Source organism: Magnolia sinica, chromosome 2 (genome assembly GCF_029962835.1).
Source record: "Magnolia sinica isolate HGM2019 chromosome 2, MsV1, whole genome shotgun sequence".
Taxonomy (NCBI): domain Eukaryota; kingdom Viridiplantae; phylum Streptophyta; class Magnoliopsida; order Magnoliales; family Magnoliaceae; genus Magnolia; species Magnolia sinica.
Window position 1 is genome coordinate 28,015,504 of NC_080574.1, and position 20,775 is coordinate 28,036,278.

General features: G+C 42.9%; 1 protein-coding gene across 1 annotated transcript; it reads right to left on the reverse strand.

Annotated features, from left to right (window-relative positions):
- Positions 1-300: 300 nt before the first annotated feature.
- LOC131224660 (kunitz type trypsin inhibitor 104-like) lies at positions 301-906 on the reverse strand. The gene has a single exon (XM_058219939.1). It carries the CDS (start codon positions 904-906, stop codon positions 301-303), a length of 606 nt encoding a protein of 201 aa, XP_058075922.1.
- Positions 907-20,775: the final 19,869 nt, after the last annotated feature.

Consider the following 20,775-nt stretch of genomic DNA (forward strand, 5'->3'; position numbering starts at 1 on the left):
GAGTAGCCAATCCGTTTCCTTGGACCATCTACCATGTGGGTCCCAGTGAGTAACAACACCTCTTGGATCCTAAAGTCGAGACAGGCAAAACGCACTCCTAGAAGAAAATAATAAGAGAGAAGACAAACACAAACATACTTTTTTCTTTATTAATTAGAAGACAATGCCATTAACTATTACAAGAGCTTTATTCACTATATTTCAAATACGACACCATTGGGCCCACCAGATGAACAATGTCACCACCAAACAGTGGCCCCCATCAGATGGACAATCTAACCACTATACATGTAGCTTCATTCAAGCCCTCCTAAACACAACAGGAAGAGCTGGACCATACAACGCCAGCAATCTCTTCCCATCCTCATTCACAACAGTAACATTTCCACAGTTATATTTACAAATTGGACAAACAGTGGTGGGACAAAAATACAGCCTGTAACCATCGCCGTCCGTTTCTTTCGTCGGAATCCTAAGGTAAAGGGGATCTGTTCCAGTCCTTATAAGTACAGATCCGTTTGACAGTTCAGATTCATCGAGTTCCCACTGTGTGGACTGCGCACATATTGTAACTGCTGCGAATTGGACGGTGAAATCTGCATCCTCATATATAACCGTCTCACTGGCAAAGAAAGGCGTGAATATGACCGGTAGACCGGTTGAGCTTCTGGAATGCTGGCCTACATACAATGGGCAGGATTCATTGCGGTTAATGAGGGTCAGACCGCCACCGGTAGCTCCACGTTGCGTATCCGGCAAGACGTAATACTCCACGCCGGGTAACAACGGCTGCCCGGCGACATCGAGTACAGCGGGATTCGTGTTGGGCGAGCTTTGAGCGATGACAGCCGATGGTACGGCTACGAGCAGCCATAGATAGCTCAAACAACTTGTCACTCTCACCATCTTTCAATAGAGACGAAACAAATAATGACAGTAATAGATATCGTAGTTGCAATTGGGCCATGTTGTTTCGCCTATTTATAGGCTTGTGGGGTTGACACGTGGCTATTGTAAGTGATGCCACGTGGTAGATAGAGTTTAAATTACTTGTACCATACGACTGATGCCTACGACGCGGATTGCGTACTACCCCGCCCGTCCCTAGCTCCGAACGGGCGGTTCTGTGGGCAGGCCCACCGTGATGTATCTGTACATCTAAGCCGTCTATCCATTTTCTGAGATTATTTTAAGCTTAAAAACAAAAATGAAGCAGATCCAACGGTTAAATGGACCACACCACAAATGACTCTTGCATTTAATGCAACTGACATTTAATGCTTTGTGCATTTTTAATACAACCAGGCTTATTATTTGGCGTGGTCCACTTGAGCGTCGGATCTGCCTCATTTTTGTGCTCATGCCTTAAAATAATACCCAGCCACAATTCGTCGATCCTCAGCCCGTCACACCACGAACTATCCCTCAGCAAAGCCAACACCAGGTTTCAGTTGAGCCGGCGCTGTCCCATATCTCCATGACCGCTCCGCTGCTCGCCACCGATTTACGATACGAAATAGATCGGAGAAGGTGCAACAGGCCCCCGGTTGAGGGTACGGCTGATAGTGACAACCTTGGAAGGCTGAGATGCAGGACCTGTGAAAAGAAGTGCGAGAGGAAATCGCAAATATGAAGCAAATCCGCTACACCAATCAAACGGGACCCGAGGCAAAGGTGTCCCCGTTCACGGAGGAAATCATACGAGCTCAGTTATCGGAGCGATTCCGCCTTCCTCAAATCCCGCCTTTCACCGGCAAAACTGATCCAACCAAGCACATTGAGTCCTTTTAGACTTATATGGAGTTACATGATGCCTCGGACGCCGTGATGTGTCGGACTTTTTCTCTCATTTTAGCCGACGTAGCTCGGCTATGGTTCAAACAGTTGAAACCAAAGTCCATTAGCTCGTTTACCAAACTCGGCGACGCTTTCCTCGCCAATTTCATTAACGGGAAGAAAAAATTGAAATCATCTGCGCACCTGAACAATATAATTCAAAAGGAGGGAGAGCTACTTAACGATTATATCAAGCACTTCAATTTTAAGTCGCTCCAAGTCTGGAAGCACTCGGACGAGACAACTCTCAATTCTATCATGCAAGGTGTCAGAGACAGGCCGTTTCTTGTATCTTTGGACAAGAACTCGCCCGCTACTCTGGCTGAATTCATGGCTCGGTCAGATAAATATACAGATACCGAAGAAACTCGAATCCAGCGTGAGGTAGCTCAAAACACAAAAACCTTAGCCAAAGAGTCAGCCAAAAAGGAAGTTGACTCGGCTAGTAGTAAAAAGTGAAAAGATGATCGGTCTTGCCATAAACGTAGGTCAGGAAAACGGCCTGATCCCAAATTTTCGATGCACATTCCGTTCAATCAGTCATGAGAGCAGGTATTGATGGAGATCAAAGGCGAAGGATTCGTCAACTGGACAGATAGACTCCGGAGTAATCCGAACCGATGGAATAAGAGTAAGTACTGTCATTTCCATCGTGATCATGAACATAACACGAGTGACTGCTATAATCTAAAGCAGGAGATTGAGAGGCTCATCCGAGAGCGAGCATGTCAACCCTAGAGTCAGAACCACGGAAGAATGTCCAAACGATAACCGACCCACTTAGGATATCTGGACTATTATCGGTGGTCATTTGGGTGGAGGTGACTCAAATAACATCCGAAAAAACCATGCGAGAAATGTTGGTCGGCCTGAGTCCGAAATTATAGTTTTGACTCGGCCTCCGAAGGAAAGAAAGCTCGAGAAGTACAGTGTAGCATTTACTGAGGAAGACACGAGGGGCATTCATTATCCACATGATGACGCTCTAGTCGTCACTGTCACTATCGTAAACCACCGAGTCTTCAGAGTTCTTATCGACACGGGTTCATCTGCGGACGTACTGTTTACACAAGCATTCAACAAGATGGGCGCCGAACGATCGGCTCTGAGGCCCATAAGGACTTCGTTGATCGGATTTTTAGGTGAACCAATTCTTCCCAAAGGAGAAATTCGCCTCCCGCTCACTGCCGGGGAGACGTTAAGTTAAGCCACTGTTATGATCGACTTTTTGGTAGTCAATTAGTCTTCTGTTTATAATGCTATCCTCGGTTGACCTTCTCTCTGTCTCCTCCGAGCCATCGTCTCAACCTATCAACTGTCCATGAAGTTTCCAACTGAGAATGGCATCGAGGTGGTAAAAGGAGACCAGCACGACGCTCGATGATGTTATGTTACCACCCTGCGAGTACCCGCAAAGGTCACGACGATCGAAACCCTGGATCTGCGTGACGAATCTCCAGCCGCGGCAAGCCCATGAAAGATCTCATCCAAGTGCCTTTGAATGAGTCGGACCTTTCGAAGATCGTCCAGATTTGATCGTCTCTGATTATGCTATTAAAAGAAAAGCTGATAGCCCTGCTACGCCGGTATGCTAACGTCTTTGCGTGGACTCATGAAGACATGCCTGGTATTGACCCTTCAGTCATGACTCACTGACTTAATATCGACCCAACTTACAAACCGATCTGTCAGAAATGGCATGCCCTCAGCCCTGAGAGATACGCCGTAATCGAAGAAGAGGTTAGAAAACTCCTCAAAGCCAACTTCATTGAAGAAATATATTACCCCGAATGGGTGGCCAACGTTGTTTGGTTAAGAAGGCTAATGGGAAGTGGCGAGTCTGTATAGATTATACTAACTTAAATAAAACTTGCCCTAAAGATAGTTTTCTAACTTAAATAAAGCTTGCCTTAAAAATAGTTTTCCCCTTTCTCGGATTGATCAGCTGGTTGATAGCACTGCGGGTCATGAATTACTTAGCTTAATAGACGCTTACTCAGGTTATAATTAAATTATAATGCACCAATCTGATAAATCAAAAACTACCTTTGTCACTGACAAAAGTCTTTATTGTTACAGAGTAATGCCGTTTGGATTGAAAAACGCTGGAGCAACCTATCAAAGATTGGTCAACAAAATGTTCACCCGACTCATAGGATGAATAATGGAGGTCTACATCGATGACATGCTCGTAAAAAACATTAAAGCGACCGACCATATAGCCGATCTAAAGGAAATGTTCCTCATCTTACGAAAGTATAAGATGAAGCTTAACCCGAGCAAATGCGCATTTGGTGTGGGCTCGGGTAAATTCCTCGGATTCTTAGTCAGCCAATGGGGGTTAAAGCTAACCCGGAAAAGATCAAAGCTCTACTCGACATGGAGTCCCCCAAGACGATCAAAGATGTTCAACAATTGACTGGAAGGATAGCAGCCCTAAATGGCTTCGTGTCCCGAGCTACCAACAGGTGTCTCCCCTTCTTCAGACAGCTGAAGGGTCGGCAAATTGTTGACTGGACAGAAGAATGCGAAGGCGCTCTCCAGCAAATCAAAGAATATTTAGGATCGCCACCATTGCTTTCTAAGCCCGAGCCAGGCGAGCCATTACTGATTTATCTAGCAGTATTCAACGTAGCAGTAAGCTCGGCCCTGATCCGTGAGCATGAAGGCAAACAACTCCTCGTTTATTACATTAGAAAGACTCTCGTCCCAGCAGAAACGAGATATCCAACCCTAGAAAAAGTGGCCTTAGCGCTGGTTATATCATCCCGACGTTTACAGCCATATTTCCAGGCTCACTCGATCATTGTCAGGACCGACCAGCCTTTACGCCAGATACTACAAAAACTAGAGTCTTCAGGTCGACTTACGAAATGGGCAATCAATCTTAGTGAATTGGACATCCATTACAAGCCCCAGATCGCAATTAAGGGACAAGCCGTGGTAGACTTTATCGTCGAAGTCATAGTACAAACCAAAATTTCTGTCACTGACTCAGAAGTATCGTCCGATCACTTTCCTCCCGCCCACCTCTTTTGGTCTCTCTACGTTGATGGTTCATCCAACTCCAAGGCAAGCGGGGTAGGGGTAGTCCTGGAAACTCCTGATCACACAACTATTCAATATGCCTTGAGACTTGAATTTCAGGCTTCCAACAATATAGTCGAATATGAAGCTATGCTCCTAAGACTCCAGCTAGCGGCCAGTTTAGGGGTCACTCATCTAAATGTGTATAGCGACTCTCAACTAGTCGTCAATCAGTAACCGACATATATCAAGCTAGGAAGGAAAGGCTAAAAGCCTATCTTATAAAGGCCAAAGAGATGATCGTCGGGTTCCGCCAATGTTCTGTTACCCGGATCCCAAGGGCCGAGAATGCCAAAGCCGACCTCCTAACAAAACTTGCTTCAACTGACGAAGATGATATCCCTAGGTCCGTTCCTATCAAATTCATGGCCGAGCCAACTTTCGGGGGAAATGAATCTTTCACCTTGCTCCCCATCGATTCTGAACCATCTTAGGTCGACTCAATCGTCAAATACTTTGAGACCGGCGAACTCCTTAAAGATCGAGCCAAGGCTCGACAACTGAACAATCGTGTTGCCCACTATACCATGCTTAATGACGTACTGTACAAGAAAGGATAATATGCACCCCTCCTACGATGCCTGAAACCGAGTGAAGCCGACTACGTTCTGCGTAAAATTCATGAAGGCATCTGCGATAATCACTTGGGCAACCGAGCCCCGGCTCTTAATGTCATTTGACAAGGATATTATTGGCCAACCATTCAGCAAGATGCTTGGAAACTCGTTCACGGTTGCAATAAATGCCAGAGATTTGCTACCATCCCTCGACAACCACCTGAAGAGCTGACGCTAATGACCGGACCTTGGCCTTTTGCCCAGTGGGGAATCGACATCATCGGGCCGTTCCCTCTAGGGAAAGATCAGGCCAAGTTCACCATCATCGTCATCGATTATTTCACCAAGTGGGCCGAGGCCAAGCCCCTAGCCAAGATAACTGAGCAAAAAATCACAAACTTTGTTTGGAAAAACATCATCTGTCGATTCGGGATGCCTCGGACTATTATCTCCGACAACGGGAAACAGTTCGACAACAGGCAGTATCAGGAAATGTGCCGAAATCTAGGAATCAAAAACGTTTACTCGTCCCTGCGTCATACACAGGTGAACGGACAGGTCGAAATCGTCAACAAGGTTATAAAATAGTACCTTCGAACTAAGTTGGACCAATCTAAAGGAGCATGGGCTGAAAAACTTCCCAAAGTTCTATGGGCATACCGAACCACAGCCCGAACTGCGATGGGAGAAACCCCATTCTCACTAGCCTATGGCTCGGAAGCAGTCGTCCATGTGGAGATCGGCCTACCTACTGCCCGAGTAAGTTCGTTTGACGAGCAAAACAATGAAGAGTTGCTCAACCTCAACCTCTTGGACGAGATCAAAGAGTTGGCTCGACTTCAGATAGCCGCCTATTAACAATTAGTGTCTTGGTCTTGCAACGCCGAGTCAAAGTTAGGCGATTTCAAGCAGGGGATTTAGTCCTCCGAAGAACTTTTCAGAATACTAAGGAAGGCGTAGCAGGAACGTTGGGCCCCAATTGGGAAGGCCCCTGCATAATCACAAACGCTGTCCGACTGGGTACTTATCGACTGGAAGACCTAACAGGGCAGCTCCTGCCTCACCCATGGAATGCCGAGCATCTCAAGATATATCATCCTTAGCTCGGTTAAAAAGCAAATCATATTCAGCTCGGTTGTTTAAACACTTGCAAAAAAAAAAGTGTAGAATGTTGAATAAGTAAAAAAATATATATTCATTGATCAGTAAAGTGTTACATTAGTCAGTTCACTAATTATAATTGTGTCGGATTGATAAAACAATAAGTGCTCAACATTCAAATATCAGTAAAATATAATGCTCGACGTTGTTGACTCGCTCGACCTCGAAGCTCGGTGTGCTTGAAGTGCCTAAAGTAGATGTGGGGAGCAAAAAGGAATTTTGCTCCATCACACTAACTTCAGGGCTTGGCTTCGCCCTCCGTAATAAGAGCTAAGCCAAGAGATGCTGATGGAGCTGCATCAGGAGCAGTAGTAGAGGCATCATAAGTGTATGCCACGGGATCAACTGTTGCCTCACCACCGGACCTCGACTCACCCTCGTCAAAGCTGGACAGATCTAGATGGGGAAAAGTGTCTTTCATCACCTCGATACACTTTGCGTAACCCTCTCGATAGAGAAGAGTTCGCTCCTCCTCGAAGGCTGAAGATGAGAAAAACTCTTCCACCGCCTCATCCTTTGCAGCCGCGAGGGCGGCCTTGGTCCCCTTCGCAAGCTCATGAAGCTCCTCCAGTCGCGAGGCCACGCGGTCTCTTTCCATCGTGACCGACACAAGAACAACCTTTGCCTCCTCGAGCTGGCCTTCCACAAAGATAGCCTGACACTCAGCAAATGATTGTCGAGCCTCTACTTCCGACTGCCGAGTCTCAACATCTGACAGCCTAGCCTCCGCATCCATAGCTCGCCTAGCCAAGGCAGATACTTCGGCACGGGCCTTCAGCATGCAAGGAGCGAACTGCACAAGGAAAAAAGCTCTTTTAAAATAAAGAAGAAAGCCCAAAATAAAATGACTGAGAAAAGTGGCGATATTACCTCGAGCAACAGCGTCCCGATCCTACCGAGCGTGTTGTCCACGGAAGACGACTCCAGAAGGCCGAAGAACTCTCCCGCGAACATCTGCCGACTCGCCCATGGAAGGATCTCTTCAACCTTCTGGCGGAAGGTTATCCTCTCTTCCTCAGCTACTCCCATCCTCCGCGACTCCCTCTCCTCAGTTCTCAGAGCCACAGGCGCCTCAACCGGGTCTGGCTCGGGAGCCTCCCGAGGCTGCTCAGAGGATGCCACTATCGCCTCTGCTACCCCCGCCTCTGGAGCGGCCATTTCTGTCGCCTTCGCCACCCCCGTGCCTTCATCGACCTCGATAATAGCCGAGGGAGCGGGAGGGGCGGTCCTTGCCGGGCCCTTTGAGATCGCCTCGTGCCTCTTCGAGGCCCGGGAGCCCGAACGAGGCGGGGCTCAAATTTGAGACTGGGGACGAAGAGAGGGTCGAGCCTCAGACATGTCTGCATTTGAAGGAAAATAAATGTCGGTACCGTCAAACAGGTAAAAATAAAAAACAGACAAGAACACAAACTTCTCACTGGTCACTGCGGAGTCGAGACCCCACTCGAAAAAAAGCTCGAGCTAGAGAAGCCTCTTACAAGATCTCCTCTCCGGGCCGAGGGCTCAGAAACTCCAAATCCGAGTCAGAGATCCCGAGTCAAGGTTCGGAGGATGCTTCGGTAGTGCTAAAAAATAAAGAAATCACATCCATGATTCAGCGAAGATGCACTAAGTAAAAGGCGATAAATCACATCAACTCTACTTGCCGCACAAAAAACTCGAAGGACGAAGGGGCGGATAGGTCCAGTCTCAGCCGACTCCCACCTACCGAGGGCTCAAAACTACCTATTCCTCCAGTGCTTGTTCGATGAAGGAGGGTTAGTTATTAAGGACCCACCGGTGTTCCGCTAAGAGCAGAAGAAGAACCAGCCAGTGTGTTAAGTGTGCGCCCGCACTTGATATAAGTGGAGAAATTCATTCACACTTAGCTTGGGTTGCCGCATCTCGGCCCACAGCATTGCACATCTGAACAAATCCCTTCACCCGTTCGGCACAACCTATCCCAGGGCTATACCCAGACTGCCCAGCAGTTCCCGAGCAATCCTCTGAAGCGGCAACGGAAGACCGCATTGTAGTGTGACGTGGAAAATCGCAACTGCCCCAGGTGGAGGTTGGTCGGACAGTTCTCCAAGCCGAGGGAGAGTCAAAATGACAAAGTCCGGAATGTGATATCCAGACCGAATCTTAGACAGCTCCTCTGCTGTCACCACCGAAGGCACGGATCCTTTAACCCACTCTTCGGTCTCAACTTTCTCCTCACCACCCTCCTCAGGGTTAGAACGACCGAGGAGCCCCCAATGGCCATACATTCAGGAAGTGAATTCAATGCCTCCACCGACACCACTGGCCTCTTTGCCGAAGGGTCTATAATCCTCTACGAATGGTAAAATAGGAGATCCGCCTCTCCAGCAACCTCCGCCAACAGTGAGGGTGATTCCGAAGCTGCCCAAAAGCCGCTCGCTTCACCCTCACCGCTGTATTCTACCTACCTAGGGCTTGCGGGGCCTGACATTGTTAAAAGAAAATAAATGGATGAAGAAGGAGCTCACCGAGAGAAATCCAAGAGTGCCGGAAACGGGCGGCGGCGCAAATGTTTTCAGTGTCGGAATCTATGAGAGAATGAGAGAAGGCATGTAACGACCCTCAAATTCCCATAGTGAATTTAAACTTGAAAAATAAATAAATAAATAAATAAAAACAGTTTAACTGAGAACGATCAAACACTCATAAATCTCTAAGTACAGTAGCTTACAAAAAACAAAAGTGGGCCGATCCTCAGCCCAGGGAAATTCACAAGCCCTATATGAAGAACAGATAACTCAAAACTCAACCACAAACAATCAAAACTTACCAGAACTCCAACCTTAGGCATCTAGGGACCCTTTAAGACTGATAGACGGTACGGATCGACCTAAAACTTCAAGTGGACCCCACATTGAATCCATGTGCATGTACTGGTAGTCTGCACACGTTGTACACAGAACGAGGTACCGGGTCAAATAGAGTTTGACCTGATACAATTTCCAAAAGGGTCGGATTTCATCCGATTTTCCCGCCGCTGCTATTTTCAAAACTTCATCCATCTGCATCTGATTGGCCACCTTTTGGGCCAATTGTGGCTGGGTCTCATCACATCCAAGCCGTCCATCGCGATCAGTGGGCCCCATTGACAATTATCTATGTTGGGATTAAAATCAAGTGGTCCGCTGGGACGCCCGAGCAATGGAACAACAAGACCACCCCAACGTGATGTCTGGATGAGGAAGCTTCCTAAAAGGCGCTTCTACCTGGTGATCCGGACAGCCAGGTAAGCTCGAGACCTTGTGCATATACAACGTGTAGTGACCCAGAAGCCTGATGGGCATCATCTGGACCATCTGAGCGTCCCGGATCAAGTAATCAACCGTCCCACTCAAAGACACCATTATCAGCCTACCATCTTCCTCAAACCGACTGTGGGACCCATTTTTCGTAATAGTAACTATCCCTCAAATCCCCTTAAGTCGTCCATCTTGTAGCCCATCCCCTTTAATGCTTATCAGAGTTTAACTCTGGGACCCACATTCAAGTTCCAATTGACGGGAAGACCTTGATGGCAATCTGTCCTCGTCTAATGCATGTTATCTCTACACTAATCCTTCTGATTAGCTGTGAATATTTTCAGAAATGGAAACGGCTATAAATAGTCATGTGTTAGGGTGACTCTCAAGGAAGGAAAAAGAGAAGAAATAGGAAAGGAGAGATAGAGAGAATGGAGGGCGCAACCGAGCGAGTTGCATGCCACTGTAGCAACTCGACTCAGCCTGAGTCATTCAGCTCTGAGAGTTAGCAGAGGGAGGGAGAACTGAAAGAGAAGAAGAAGATAGTGAGAGAAAGCCAGCTCCGTCCGGGTCCGTCCCCACTCAGTTGCAGATCCGGCTATTTCGAAATGGCTCCATCTTTTAGAAAACCGTCCAACCTTGTATTGCAGCTCTGGTTTGGTAAAACCTGACTAAAACGGCTCTACACCGTCAACTAGATCGGACGGCTATCAGATGTGGCATCCGACATTACTGCCTATGCATAGCAGATATCTCAACTCAGTGGTGAGTTGACTCAACCGGATTCCCATCTCACCACTCTGATTGAATCAGAATAGCAGACCCCATTCAGGTGATATGTCAAAACCCAACCATTTACACGATTAACTGCTTAACTCGTTAGTGAGATGATGCAACTCGCTCCCTGCTGAGTCAGGCCTACCTTGCTCCAAACTCACTGGAACAAAATCTTGATCAACTGGATCGAGTCTGGAAACGAGTTCCCTGACCAAGTCGAACTCAGATCTAGCAACAGTACGTCCTATATCCTTCAACAATCAACCCTTACTCAAGTACCTCCACCAATCACAGTCTTTTACTAGAGAATCACACTCAACTCATTAATGGGTTAACTCTACCCAACTGAGTCAAGTAGTGTGTTACCTCCAGAAACCCACGTTTGAAACTAGCCAAACAGGCCCCGAAGATAACAAAAAAATCCCCGAGTCGATTGACCCAACAACAGTTTGTAAATGGGCTCAATCATCTTCTCACCTCTACTATTAGTAACTAAACTAAGTTAACTCAATGATAATGGGTAGAAAATGGTATCCAGGGAGGCATTTAACTAGCTACACTGAGGGTAAAACATACCTCATCCACCCTTCCACAGCGGTGAACAATCGTCATTCAGGTGTAAAAACCAACACCTACTTCGTTGTGAGTTGACTCGTCCAATTCCCAACTAGGTCGACTCGGTCATGACTCACAAGGTCTTACAACATTTCGTGCAGGTGCAACCAGGAGGTTTATGTAACCATTACACTATATGCGAGTTGGAATTAAAAGATTAAGATTTTGCTTACTTGGATTTTTAGGATCATTACGCTCACCTCATAAGAACGTTTCAAATCAGAGGAATACCCACCTAAGGTGAGGGGTATCCCCCATGGCTTCTTCATTGCATTAAATTCTAAAAATAGAGTTAAGCTTGTAATTGTAGAGATATTAATTGTGCATGTGTTAGTCTTACTTTCTTTGAATTAATTTCACTAATCAAGTGAAAATGTTTATATCTCATTGCTCTAAGGTATTTTGTAGAAATTCATATCATACTCTTGGCCTAGTTACATGTACCTTTCAGTAAGTACGTTAAGAAGTAGTAAATCTTGCTTTCATTTAAATGGTAAGTTCACTCCATAATCCATTTCACATGCTAGAACCATTCTAATTTGAATCTAATGCATATGAAGTCTTGGAGTAGTACGCTATTTCTTTCATTCTTAATTGGTTATGTTGAGTATGAGCTAATGTGCAAATGCTCATTTACTTGATTTTCTATATGTGATAAACATGTGATTGGAACTTGGTATAGCACTCTCTAAGTCATGTTAGTAATGGTCCAATTTGGAGTTATATTCTACCAAGTAACGACATATGACATGATGTATCAATCTAGTATCAATGTCGTATAATGAGGCCTAAGTGTGAAATGCCACCTTTGGTGGGATGTTATGAGAACTTGATATGATATACTACATTTATAGCCTCCGTTGAACCTTGATCATGTACGTGAGAATAATCTTGTCAATCCTATGGAACGTACGTGAGTATCATGATGCATGACATTCACGCATGACATGTGAGCTTTTCCGAGTACTTAATGTAAGCCACACTCTGCTCGATTTACTGTTAGATCAGTTGAATGACCAAAGTTTGTGCATTTGAGCTACTTGGGAGCTCTTATTTTACATGAGGCTATTCCGGGATTAGACACTCCTCAGGTGTACCCCGCGTATTATTCCAGGAGTCAGGTCATCCTTGGACGCACTCACCTTCATGGCCTTTTCTAGGTAGACTACCTACCATAGGCGGTCTTTTATTTTTGACAGTTGGATGTGCATACCCAGATCTGTGACTTTGAACATACATTCATACATTCATGCATATGCATACGTAGTTGTATTGCCCTATGAATCGAATATGATTTGTTAACCTATTTTGGAATGATGTGTTATGGTTGAATCTATGAGGAAAATTTTCAGTGAGTTTTCACTCACCCAATCGTGCGGTTGCACCAAATAGATACAGGTATGACGGAGGGAAATGGTGCCTATGACAATACCCCTCAGCTGAAGTGGAGCACGGAGAGGAAAGACAGTATGTCGACACGGTTGAGCCATTGGAGCTCAACTGATGACATAGGATCTATCTACTTTCAGGCTTTCAGACATTATCTTAGTTTTGTTGGCTTGGGAATTGTAATTAAAAATCCTCTGCTGTGGGATCTTGCTTTACTTCTTTACTTTTATTCACGTATGTTGAACTCCTTTGGTTAGTTTATACAATGGTTATATCTTGTTGCTATGAATTGTGTTGGCAGTTAGTTGAATGGTAGTTTTACTTCATGACGTAACTCACGGGTTCTCGTACTCGAGCGACCGTCCTCGGGTTATGAGAATCAGGGTGTTACAAGGCACGAGGAGAAGATTGAAAGAAGGCACGAAAATGGCAAAAGCTCGTTTAGGGTGACCCCCTTTATAGAGCTGTCATGTGGCTCCAACATTAAATGAGGAGCCAAAGCGACGCCTCCTCGAGTGTCCCGAGTTTACACGTAGTGACTCCTCATGCGTTGCCGCTGAATATTTTGCCACGTGTCCGACATTCATACGCCCTGACGCTGCAACGACGGCTGCTCGGCTCATGCAATCTCTATAAATGAATTGACGCATGGTCAAGCGAAGCGACATATCTCGGAAGTCGTGTAAATTGCCCCACATTTAAAAAATGTTTCATCATTACTTGGCTCTAATGCAATCCGACTCAATCCAGAAATACTCCTCGATCGCCTTAAGGCGATGCACAGAGTAGGGGGCTTACTGTTGGGGGAAAAATATAATAAGTCCTTGAGTTGGCTTGAGGATCAGAAGAGTAGTGAAGCAATGGCTCGGACTCATCGGACGCCGAGTCCGAATAAGGCCCAAAGTCCATAAGAACGCTAGATGGAGAGACGCAGCTCGGATCGTGAGGTACCTGGCCGGGCCGTAGCCTGAGTGTCCTGAGCTACAAAATGAAACCTCTAAGGGAGGAAGTGCACCTCAAGGCTCAATCGAAAGCCTCACAGAGGAAAGCCCAAACTGACTTAAGATCAATCGGCCCTAGAGCCATCCAAACTTTAGTCCGACCCAAAGATGGAGTCGACCAATAGAGTAAGCGGAGAATTATCCGTAAAACTTGTCTCGGCACGACCGTGTTGAAGAGATAAGAGTCGGCCGAGATATATCGCTTCATATCTGGAAGTTACGTAGAAAAACTCTGGATCTCTACCCGAGATTTTTGGAAGATAAGATTAAGATCTCCGAGAATCTGGAAGTATCAGGGATTACGGAGAGATTGAGATCAACTCTAATTACGGAATGTACTCTGATTACGGAAACCCTATGGGGTACGACACTACTATAAATACAACGACCTTCATGGTAAAAGGTATGCAAAAACTCTCGTCCTAAAAACCTTTAAAAGAAGACCCAGATTCTGACTTAAGCATCGAAGGGTCCCCTGGCAAAACCAGGGTCACCTTTTTCCTTCTACTTGTGCAGGTTCCAGGATCACTGAGGGGGCGAGCCGAAAACAGCATCAATAGGTGTCATTGTCCCACTATTTTCTGTCCTGAGTCCACTGGAGCTTTGGATTTAACTCATTGTTTGGATCTTGCCCTAAAATGATCTTTCCAAGTGAATGAAAGGAGTAGATACAAAACATACATCATGGTGGGGCCCACGGAAGTTGGTGACATCACTTCAGTAGCTAGTCTCACTACGGAACCTGTCAGTAGCTAATCTGCGCCCCAATTTGGAGCTTGTATACGTCTATACACAGGGCATGCATGCAGCTCAAATCCATCAAAAAATTAGCTTTGATACTCTAATGGGGGCAACCCAAGTTTTAGGGCAAGTCCTCGCGCTACACAGCTGGGCTGTCTAGCTAATGCCAGCCCTAGCCACCGTTTCAACAGATGAATAGCCAACTGTCTGATGAGTGTGATTTCCAGGATACAGCCCATCCACAAGATGGGAAGCCGATTGGCTGTTGTACCACACACCACCGACCTGGCTGATGTGTTGACGTTACCAAATTCTGTGGGTCCCATCATGGGGTATGGGTTATATCGAAACCGTCCATCCATTTGGAGAGCTCATCGGCTTGAGCCTAAAAATAAGATATATCCAAAGATCGAGTGACCATACTGCAAAAACAAATGGGGAATTGACCGTATAGAATTGAAACCCTTTTGGGGTCATAGAAGTTTTAGATCAATATCATATTTGTTTTTCCTCTTCATCCAGATCCGTGCGACCTTATGAACAGAATGTATGAAAAATAAACGTTATGGTGGACCCTATGAATGTTGTAATGGTGATGATCATTGTCCCACCGTTATTTATGGTGCGGTCCACTTAAGTTTTGGATATAAATCATTTTTTGGTATAATGCCCTAAAATGATCTCGTAAAATGGATGAACGGTGTGGATATAATAAATACATTATTTCGGAGCCATATAACTTTGATATCCTTTGAATTGTACTACTCGGAGCTCTAAAGGGGCAGAGCTCGTCTTCGCGCGACACGTACCCACACCAGATCGGTGGTGGCTGGTACACCAGCCAATCCGCTTCCCACAACAGGGCTAAAAAAAAACTCCGACGTAATGATTTACTTACATGTGTGGCATGGGTAAAGTGCATGACTGGCAACATGTTAGTGAAAGGCAGCACGCAAACGATGATGTAAGACGGCATAGGCGAGCGGAGAATGCTATAACTATTATCTCTTTTGCTTCTTTTCCTATAATCTAATGTAAAAGTCATGTAAAAACACTTTTCCTATGGGGGAGGCCTTTTTAAGATGTCCACCTCAAATTGTTAAAAGTATTTCCAAATAATATACAATACATGTTGTTTGGAAAATAAAAAAATTAAAAAAACAAAAACAACTTTTTTCTTTTCATGTGTACAACTTCAGCCTGCCATGGACAGTGTGAAAAATTCTTATATGGTATTTCATTTTCTAGTCCTTTAAAAAATAAAAAATTTCATGCCTCGCTCTACCCATACATTCACACGAGCTTAATTTAAGGGCAAACCAACAAAAAGGAGTTTTCTTACTCATGCCTCAGTGGTGGACTCACGAGAGTTTCAACATGTATGAGGTTATGGGTTCAAGTATCCGTGATGGTGAAATCCCAATGTGGTGTGAGTGCCGAGGTGTGTGTGGGGTGTGAGTGCGTATCATAAAAAATCAATAAATAAATAAACAAAAGAAATAAAAACACACCAAGTCTTTGGAGTTCTTTCCTCGTGTCTAAAAAGGGCTTGGTTTATTTCTTTTATTTTTAATTACATATTTTCATCCCGTGACATGTGCCTAGTCAAATTTAAGGGCATTACAACAAAAATGTGACTATTCAGTGACAAGCTTTTCAATTACATATTTTCTATAAAAAGAGTGTTTTTGTTTTAGATTCCACATGGGAACAACTCTTTTTTTTCTATCAAATTCTTTTCTTTGCATTTATGAGAATACGAAGATAGGTAGGGTTATAAGGACTAGTAAATTTTAGAAGTATAATTTTCCTTTTAGGAAATACAAACCATCCATCCTTGCATCAAAGCATCTAATCATCTATTCATCCGTCAAATTCTTTAATCATACATTTGTATATCATCCATATATTCATTTAACAAATTTATCCATTCATTTAGTTATTCATCTTTTATCAGATCATCCATTCATCCTTCCAATTATATATCCATCCATGCATCTAATCATCTGTCCATTTATTTATCCATTGACACATTCATTTATCCATTTAATTAACTATCAATCTATTAAATTATCTATCCACACATTTAATTTATCATTCAACTAGTAGACTTACCATCCATGCATTCACTTACTTGGATGAGTATTTACAACATCATCCATTCGTTCATCATCGCACATGACTCATACATCACATATATGTTCCATATCTACATCACACATGTATACCATATATTTTACACACATTACATACATGCACCACTCACACATGTAGACATTTCACACATACACACACCACGTCATATGTGCACAATACCCCCACACACCCCCATCTCTCTTCTCTGTTACACGTCTCCAATGCCTTCATCATTCATTTGGTATCTCTAGCTCCATAAATCCATACTGCAGGTAGTGATACCGATGACACTGGTAGCAATATAAAGTCCAAGTACCAGTGATATATAGTTAAGTATCCCCAATATTTTTTACTATGTAAATTTTAGGTATCACTTGTATCACCAATATTTTCTATTGTATAAATTCTAGTTGTTGCTTATATCGCTTGTGTAATTGGCAATATTTCAATAATATCGTCCATCGATTGACTAGGTATCGATATTGTAGAAAATCAATTTATTAAAAAGTGTTTGGATAGATGGATGGGATGGGATGGGATGGTTAGATGGAGGGTCAAATGGATGGTTTGATGGGATAAGTGGATTGATGGTTGGATCATCATACATGTGTATTATGTTTATATGTTTATAAATATGTATTAGTCCCCTTACTTACGTGGATAGAAAACCATAGTCTAATTAAGAGGTTTTTCTAAAGGTGTCGGGTGCATCTCTCAACAACATCACAACACCGGGAATGTCTTCCCAAGCAAGTACGCATTTAATATTACAGTGTAGGATCTCTACTATTAATGCATAGATAATATGTTTATTCTATAATATCGCTACTGTATCAGCAATATTTCAATAATATTGTCAATCTGTTGACTGCATATCGATATTGTAGAAAATTTATTTATTAAAAAGTGTTTGGATGGATGGATAGGATGGGATGGTTAGATGGATGGTTGGATGGATGGATGGTTGAATAGATGGTTGGATATGGATGGATAGATGAATGATTTGATGGGATGGGATGGATTGATAATTGGATCATTATACATGTGTATTATGTTTATATGCTTATTTATGTATGAATGTATAATGTATTAATATATTATGTACCGATTTAATAAGATTTAAGTAATTGATATGTTACAATTGGACTGATGTTTTACGACAGCACATACATTTAGGTCCTATTAAATGAAAACTCATTGTGTGTGTATTTGTATTTTAACATTTTCTAAAGTTTCACTGAAAATTTTCATCATTTTTCCCAATATTTTCAGCAATATCAATATTGTTTTCATATCCTTGGCCAGGAAAACTAGTAGCGATACCAATATTTCAAACACTAATATTTCAAACACTGGCTAATTGAACGTATACAATGTTTCAATCTAGACCACCTATTACGCATCCAAATATAACCTTTGATTGGACTCTTAGGCTTGTCCAATCTGGACCCATCACGTTGGCGTTCAATCCTGCTGAAAAAGAGTCCACTGTTAATCATGAGATTACAACCGCATAAATCTGTCCAATTTTTGGATGATAAATCTATCAAATCGGTCCACTGTTTGCATGCCCCAAAAATTAGCCAAAGTAGATCTACTGTTGGGCATCAGAAGTAGCCCACTTTGGACCATCAATCACACGCTTCAGGTTGACCAAGTCAGACCATTTTCCAACATCCAATGCTATCCAAATGGAACCATGATCTGACGTACGTCCAATTTATCATTTGATTTACGTCCAGAAAGTTATGCAATTAGTCCACCATTTTCTGGCCATTAATCAAACCATTTGTCCACACACTATCTTATGTATTTCAAACATGCATATCTATCCATGGTTTTATGTATCCAACTCATGAAGATTTATTCACCAATATATGTTCCACACATCATGTAATCTGTCCACCATTTTTCAACATTATTAGTATGAAATGCTGTCCACTATTTTGTACATCAAAATCAAGCAAATTGTCTAGTTTTATGCTTAATCTGCCCACTATTTTAAATATCAAAGATTATGCAAAACTGGACCATTTATTTGACATCAAGACCGTCAACCTTCGGTCATAAAATTATGTGCATACACTGACCAAAATGGGCCTTAAACAAGACATCCAGATAAGCCAAATCTGACCGTCCTTGACATGCCCAAAAAGGCCCAGTTCTGACTATTTTGAACATGATTGGCAAATGGGCCAAAACCTAACCAGTTTTAATGTGCATTAATAGGCTCAACTATGGCTAGTTTTGTTGTGCCTAAAATTGATGGGTCTTGATACAGCTTTATGTTAAAAACTGGTCAACAATCTAGACCCTTGGACAGTCCAAAATAATGGAACCGTTGATGGCCATAAAACAGCCTAAAAATTGGAACATTCTATAGACTGTAAACCACCTCAAATTAGACCAGCAATCAGCCCTTGAATCTGTCCATTTATGGACCTTTGATCAGCCCTAAATCTATATATTATGGGCTATTTTATGGCCAGCATGATCTCCAATAATCTGGGCCATTATGGATGTGCACACGCCCCTTTGTTAATATACGATTTTTGTGCCATAGTGTTATTTGTTTTAGTATGTGAATCACTTACTGAATTGTCATTGCTTTGGGTTTAAACTCTAGTTATAAATTGGTATAAAAGAGGGTATAAATCGTCCATTGTATAGCATGCAAGCTTTGTATCAATCATGCCATAAGAATGGTGAACAAAATGTACCTAAACTGTACCAGTTGATTGGATATAAGAACCTACCCAATTTTAACCGTACACACATTCACAAAATGGACAATTTGGACCATACCATTGTGCACTGAAAACAACCAAGGATATTGATTTTACATTGTTCCGTTTCTATCTCTTTAGTTTCAAAGTATTGCATTTGCGTGGTTTTCTTAGTGGCATTATGCATGTACCGATTAAAGGATTTGAAAGTTCATGGTATTGGTTTGATGATCTGCGATTGAAATGCATTGATAGTGAAATGTTTGAAATAATGATTTTAATAAAATTCATATTTCACATTTATGAGACATATGAACCAAATCGGAACACTGGAAAGGTAAGTGAGGCAATAGAGTTCCCTGTGTTGAAAGTCTCTAAAATAATGATTTTAATGAAAATCATATTTCACATTTATGAGACGGATGAATCGAATTGGAACACTGGAAAGATAGGAGAGGCAAAAGTCTCTAAAATAATGATTTTAATGAAAATCATATTTCATATTTATGAGACCTATAAACCAAACTGGAAAACTAGAAAGATGGGTGAGGCAATCCAGTTCCCTAAGTTGAAAGTCCCTAAAGTGTAAAGAGGTGAGGCAATGGAGACCCCTAGGTTGAGTCCCTAAACCCAAATTGGTACTAGTTGGAACATCCATAAATTGGGCCGAGTGGGTGAACACATTAAGAGTGCAACAAATCACCTACAGGTGGAGTAATAGTTTAACCCGCTAATGTATAAATCGGCCACCAATCGAGGCCGGGTGGTATTTTTTCAATACACCTGCATACACAATTGGACTACAAAGCTGACATCTGTCAATTCACAATTGGTTTGTTCTTTGGATTTAGCTGGTTCCATTCCTTAGGATTTGTTTCTTTTATTTATTTATTTTTTCCATTCTTCCAAATCTCCCCAATTCCAAAAACCTTATTTCCTCAAATCTCCATTGGAAACTGCTGCCGGACTATGAAGGATGGTGATGAACATATGGGTGGCCCGCTTCAGATGGAGATTATGACTTCTGTTGTTTTATTTTATTATTATCCCTTTTAATCCTTAAAGTGATGTGTTAGCATAAAGTTTAAACATATGAGCTTTAGTTTATGTAATGACTTAAACAAGAGAGTATTTTTTACTTCGCATATATTATGGAAGTCCTAATGATAATAGGAGGGGCTAGGGACATCACCTTCTGTCCTCTTAACTCAAGGAAAATAAACCAAAACCTTTTTTCCACTTTCCTAAAATTTCTAAATCCCATATTCCCCAACCCCTAAATCCAAATTTCCAAAAATCCCCAATTATTTACTTGGATTTTCATATTTCCCAAAAAATTGGTGCATGTAGCACTTATGGTGGGGTCCATCACATCAACAGTTTGAATAACTATATGATCAGCTCAATCTGCTTGTGAAAAAGTGAGCCTGAGTATACTTTACGTACTCTTAGGTCGGGCAGAGCAGTGTATATTACCTTCATGTACTAA

What these genes read in the sequence shown, in the direction of transcription:
- LOC131224660 (XM_058219939.1), bottom strand. Translation starts at nt 906, where the DNA reads ATGGTGAGAGTGACAAGTTGTTTGAGCTATCTATGGCTGCTCGTAGCC.